Here is a 6,345-nt window from a genome sequence, read left to right on the forward strand (position 1 = left end):
GGTATGGACTGCGCTTGTGCCAGGATCTGGCCCGGGAATCCATTACAGGGCAGGTGAGTTAAGACTGAGCACCAGCGGTGCTGCACCTCTGTGGGCACCACAGGGGTGATGAGCACCCTCAGTCTGGCACCCAAACTGAGCTAACCCCATAAATGGGTGCTTGGGGGGGTCACACTCCTGGTTTGGGGTCAGGATGCCTGGATCCCATCAGCATCCCCACCTTTCCCCTTGTGCCTGCCTTCCACTACAGGGCCCTAAGCTCTGCAGCACCCAGTGCTCTACCGGGGAACAGCAGCCAGTGCTGGGGCCCTGAGTCTGGAGGAACAGGTTGGACAGGGTTGCACCTGCCTGGCTGCTGGGTTGCTCCTGGCCTGTAGCCATGGCCACACTGACAGAAACACAGGATCAGGCTGGTCCCCATCCCACCATGCTCATGAGTCTTATCAGCTCCTTCGAGGGACTCCCCCACCCTCACCACTTCCTGCTGCTGCAGCCTCGTTCTGGTGCCCATGAGGACTATGTGGACATCAGGTGTGTGCACCCATGACAGCCTCGGCGGGACGGTCCCCACCCTCCACGTGAGTCACCAGGCACTTGCCAGCACCCAGACACACAGCCAGAGCAAAGTTTCTTTACTGCTTAAAACAGCCCCACTGGTACCCATGGCCCAAGGTCACTATATGCTCTGTAGTGGCAGGAGGGGATGTCAGGGCACCCGAGGGGCTGTGCACTGCACAGCAGTCAGCTTGTGGCAGGTGGTTTGGGCACCCCATAAGTCCTAGAATCACGGAACAATTTGGGTTGGAAGGGACCACTAAGGACCACCTAGATCAACCCCCTACCATGGATGGGGACAACTAGACCAGGTTGCTCAGAGCCCCATCCAACCTGGCCTTGAGTGTTTTCAGGGATGGGGCATCCACACCGTTGTGGGCAGCCTGCGCCAGTGCCTCATCACCCTCATTGTAAAAAACTTCTTCCTTGTGTCAAATTCAAATCAAACCTCCGTTATGTCCATATGCATTGTCCTGGGCAGCTGGACATACTCGTATGCCCCTGCTGCCATGAAGACACACTCTGGGACCTGCTGCCTCTGCAGGATCAGGCAGCAGCTGGTTCATGCCGCATGCATCCTCTGGCTGCCAGTGCAGCCCAGTGCTGCCTGTTCCCATGTCTGCAGCTGCCTGGAGGTTCCAGATGTTGACTTGATGTGCTGGTTTGAGCTGGAGTAGAGTTAACTTTCTTCACAGAGACTAGTATGAGGCTATGTTTGGGTTTTGTGCTGAACACAGAGTTGATAATGCAGAGATGTTTTTGCTATTGCTGAGCAGAGCTCACACAGAGCCAAGGCCTTTGCTGCTTTCCATACTGCCACGCTGGCAAGGAAACTGGGGATGCATGGGAGATTGGGAGGAGACACAGCTGGGACAGGTGACTCAAACTGACCAAAGGGATATTCCATACCATATGACATCATGCTGAGTATATAAGGTGGAATAAGGAGGAAGGGGGGACATCTGGAGTGATGGCATTTGTCTTCCGAAGGAGCCGTTACACGTGATGGGCCCTGCTCTCCTGGAGATGGCTGAACACCTCCTGTCTGTGGGAAGCAGTGAATTAATTCCTTGTTTTGCTTTGCTTGTGTGTGCAGCTTTTGCTTCCTCTATTAAACTGTCTTTATCTCAACCCATGAGTTTTTGTAGCTTTTATCCTTCTGATTCGCTCCCCCATCCCGTTGGTGGGGGAGTGAGAGGCTGCGTGGTTCTTGGCTGCTGGCTGGGGTTAAACCCCGACACTTGGCTGTACCTCAGACAATGCTGTGCCTCACACCAGGCTCCAAGGGTACCTCGAGGCACAGAGGGGTCCCTGGCGGGTGTCGGTGGCAGCAGACGCAGTGCAGGAAGTCAGCGCTCAGGTTACCAATAGCACACAGAGGAAAGAGGGGGAGAAGACGAGCATGAAGCAGATGCCCAGGCAGTAGCCGAGGAGCAGCTGCACGACCAGAAGTGGGGTGCAGAAGTTCTCATAGACATCCGTCTTGAAGAAGTACCAGAGGATGACGAGGGCTGTGTTCTCCAGCAGTCGGACCACGTAGTATATGGCCAGGCAGCCCCAGTTCTGCGACTTGTCGATGAGGTCCCGGTCGGACAGCTTGAGCTGCACGGCCGACCAGCAGAACATATTGATGCTGGCATAGAGGAGGGTGAAGGCACAGAGCACCACCACCGTGTCCACGCAGCTGAAGTTCTTCTCGATGTTGTCGGGCAGGTGGGTGCCGCTGCGCCAGAACTGCACCCAGGGCAAGAAGAAGACCACCAGCAGGTTGGCCAGGGCGATGGGGATTATCCAGTGCTTGAAGACGGTGCTGAAGAGCACCAGGACAGCCACGCGGGTGGAGATCTCCAGGCTGCGCCACAGCACGATGCAGAGGAAGGCCAGTGGCCGCAGCTGGACCTTGTAGTCATCGTACTTGACCTGGATAGCCAGGATGTTGCAGACAAGAGCTCCATAGGTGACCGACACCAGGCAGATACCCATGAGGACAGCTGCAGAAGGAGAGAGAGAGCAGGGGAGTCAGGCAGCGTCAGGGACCAGGCTGTGTGTCCAGCCTCTCCACTGCTGGGGGTGCAAAGTGTGAGGTGCCAACCCCAGGTGGGAAATATGGGGTACTAATCCCATGTAGGAAACATGGTGTGCCAACTCTGGGTGAGCAGCACAGGGTGCCAAGCACCAGGGATTGGAGCAGGAGGCTCAGTGTGAGCACTGCTGGGACAGCTCATGGCTGGTTGTGACAGCTCTCATGATGAGGTGGCTGTGGCAGGGAGCTGCCAGCAGCAGGAGGCTCTGCTCCCAGATCTTCTCCCTACACCAATAAACCAGGAGCCTTTGCCAAACTGGGGCCATTCCTGTGCTTGAACCATGCCCCAATCCCCTTCACTGTGCAAGAAATGCTGCTCAAGGGCAAGTGGGGCATGGTCTGTGCTGTGAGTATCCCCTCACCCCAGCCAAGAGCTGCACCACTGTAGCCTTGGCAGCATCCCAAGAGCCAGCCTCATCCAGGGGCTGCAAAGCCAAGGTCATTCATAGGGAATGCCTGCAGCTGTTCACATTTAGTGCAGCCAGGAAAACCATAATGGGCAGAAAGGGAAGCATGTGCCTGGTCCTATCCATGCTGGCTGCGAGCTGCAGGGTTGAGCTGATACCTGAGCTGCAAGGGAATCACCCAAAACATGTCAACCAGGATTTGCTTCCTGCATCTGTTGCTGGAAGAGCATGGGGGCTTATCCTTCCTGTGCTGCTCCAATTGCCCTAAACACCTTCACAGGAGGCTGCAGCCAAGTAGGGGGTTGTTATGGGGAACCTCCCATTTTCTCTTTTCCATGCGCCTGCCATGGGCACAGAGGGCAAGGTCTGAGCTCCCAGCACTGCCAGAAGAGCAGATGGATGAGAGCAGCTCCTTCACCTGGCACTGCAATTGGAATGGTGCATGAGCACGCCTGCGTGCCTGGCTCAGTAGCATGCTAAAGTGGGAGTTAAAAGCTTCCTCTGGCACATCCACCCCCAAGCACATAAACATCCTGAGAACAGGCAAGGGAGGCCGGGAGTGGGAGCGCTGGCAGCTCTGGCTGTTGGGAAAAGCACAAAAAGAGATCCAATGGAGAGACTGTGGGGAAGCCAGAGCCCGTGTCTAACTGGAAAAATCTAACAGAGACTGAGCAGGCTGGGGCAGGGACATGATATTTTTATGGGACAGGACACTTGGGGATGGCACAGCTCCACAGGGCAGATATCCACAAGCACTGGGGCTAGGCGGCCTACTGCCTCAGACATGGCCAGCTCTTCCCACTGTCCCCAGCCTCACTGTAAGCTGGAAAACAAAGTGCTGAGTGTGGGGATGGATTAAGTGCCCAAGCTCTGAGGGCTGTGTCCCACATTTAGGGGAGTCCGGTGGCAGTGGTGCCCCCAGGAATGACCGTTCAGATTGCTTGGATGCCACATCAGCACACACAGCTACGGAGCTGCCACTGTGCCCCAGTGAGGTTCCTGGGGAGCCCACGTGCCAGGCACCCTTACCTCGGGCAGCAGGGATGTACTTCTCCAAGACACTGATGTAGAGCTGGAGGGTGAGCTGTGGGGTGGAGCCCAGGAAGGCCTGGATGACCGCCATGCGCTTGAAGGCGTTGCGGTGCGTGGCCAGCCGGCGCTCCGAGCCACCCACCTCCCGCTCCATCTCCACCTCGTAGCCTTTGCGCAGCCAACGCTTGCGGGTGATGGTGACATAGGGCTCCTCCTCCCTCCCTGACCAGCAGTACACCAGCAAGGCCTCCATGCACCTGTGGGGACACAGCAGTGGTCCCCCCACCATCGGTCATCCCACAAGACTCCCCACTTCCCTCGAGTCCCACTCCCAGCACCTCCAGCACCCCCTTGCCTTGGCCAGACCCTGCTCTTGCTGGGGGCAGCCCAACTGCTTTGGGCAACTCTCCAGCAGTCCCTGGCCCTGGGATGGCAGGATGACTGCAGGGTCACATCAAGACCATGGGGATGCCCAGTGGACACTCCTTTTCCAGCATTCAGGGTGAATCATGTGGGGCAGGAGGACAACAACTATCCCAGTGAGTGGGACAACAGCTGCTGCAAGAGATGCAGCATCCAGGGTATGGAAACACTCTGATGTAGCTACAGCTACAGGAAGGGGTTAATCACCCTCGGGCTCTGTTTTCCCAACTGGCAAAAACCTCTTCCTTTAAGCAGAGGCAAGAGAAACTCTGATATTGTCTTTGATCTCTCCTCTTGAGCAGAAGAAGGCTTCCACGCTTCCTTCTTGGTGGGGACAGCAGGAAGGGGAGTGCAGTGTGAAGTCGTGTGTGACACTGGCAGATAAGACAGTGCTTCCTCAGCCCCTTCCCTGTGGGGCACCCTCACGTGCAGGCACGGAGGGGATAGCTTTCTCCCATGCTGCAAGGGCAGAGGGACCCTCAGTCCTTCTGCATACAGCCATGGGATGGGTCTGTGTGGCCAGAGGTGAGCGGCAGAGGAGGACCCATCCAACAGGTTTGGCTCACGCCTGGGGACCAGCTGGCTCTGACACCAACAGGATGTCATTATTTAGGAGTGCTCATTAGGACAAGAAGTTGCTCCATATTGGACACAAATGGAATGAGGTTTTTGGGTAAATTCTCTCACCAGATCAGGCCAGAGCTCATGGCTCATCGTAAATGTAACAGGAAAACAGTTTCATGCAAAGGTCCCGCTTCAAGGGCAGTCCCAGTTGTCTTACGGTGCCCTGCCAGACCTTCTCAGCAGGCTGAGCTCCATCTCCAGCCTCCCCTGGGCAGCTCTGGCTGGCTCTTGAAGCCACTAAACACCACCGTAACATCTCAGACAGCCAAGGTCGGTGTGGTGAGAGCCGTGACACAACCAGGAGCCAGCGTGGGCTCCTAGGCCACCTCTGAAGATGAGATGTGGTGATGGAGACGCCTCCGGCACTCTGCTTGTTTCCGGTGATGGAGGAAGTGTGATGCAGGCTATGGTGATTTTGCAGCTGTGTGGGAACAGAGTGCCCCAAAACGTGGCTGTCCCTGGGGAAGGAGCCCCATGCAGATGGTGCCTCTGCCACGCCAACCACTGTGCATTCCCACTGAGCAGCACGGCAGCCTGGAAGGCTCTGCAGCATTCCCAAGGAATGAGAGATCACCACCTTTCCAGCTTGTGCAACATCCACCTCCTCACTCCCCTCTTCCCAGTGGCTCCCCAGCTCCTATGCCAGCCCTGCTCCCACACCCAGTTTCTCCACGTTGCATAACCCCCATTCATCCCAGGCCTGGGGACCTTTTCTGGAGCACAGGAGCTCTGTTTCTGTTCTCCCTCGAGCCACCCACTTGGGGATTCCCATCTGTGCTCCCAGCCTAAGCAAGGAGACAGCAAACCCCAGAGGCTGCAGACAGGACACTGCACAGAGCCTTTCCAGCTGCTGGGGTACAACAGGCTGGCAGAGCCGTGGCATGGGGTGCAGTAGGAGTGCCTGCAGCACCACTGGAGGTGGTGGAGGGTCGAGCAAGGGGCACAAGGTCCGGGATCAGCAGTGTGCCCGGGGAGGAGGCACGGGGAGCGGCAGGAGCAGCTCCGGGCACAGACGGCTGCAGCCAGCGCTCCCAGCCTGCCTGCTCTCCCCCGTCGGGGGTCCGTGACTCCGTGCTGGGCTTTCCTGCCGTCCTCACCTGATGATGGGTCCGAGCTGGAGCAGGTGCATGAGCAGGACGAGGGGGCGGTTGCGGCTGAGGTCGCGATGCACGAAGATGAGGGTGAGCTGCACCAGCACGGAGGGGCAGAGCACGAAGAAGA

General features: G+C 57.4%; 1 protein-coding gene across 1 annotated transcript; it reads right to left on the reverse strand.

The window, feature by feature from the left end:
- Positions 1 to 1,807: 1,807 nt before the first annotated feature.
- XKRX (XK, Kell blood group complex subunit-related, X-linked) lies at positions 1,808 to 6,340 on the reverse strand (the record flags this gene model as incomplete). The annotated part of the gene is given in 4 exon segments (XM_009072271.1): positions 1,808 to 1,944; positions 1,947 to 2,546; positions 4,075 to 4,334; positions 6,222 to 6,340. Coding segments are annotated over 4 exon segments (1,116 nt in total), but the record flags the coding sequence as incomplete, so codon positions are not given.
- Between the last annotated feature and the right edge of the window lie 5 nt (positions 6,341 to 6,345).

The sequence above is a fragment of the Acanthisitta chloris genome, unplaced genomic scaffold (genome assembly GCF_000695815.1).
Source record: "Acanthisitta chloris isolate BGI_N310 unplaced genomic scaffold, ASM69581v1 scaffold14700, whole genome shotgun sequence".
Classification (NCBI taxonomy): Eukaryota; Metazoa; Chordata; class Aves; order Passeriformes; family Acanthisittidae; genus Acanthisitta; species Acanthisitta chloris.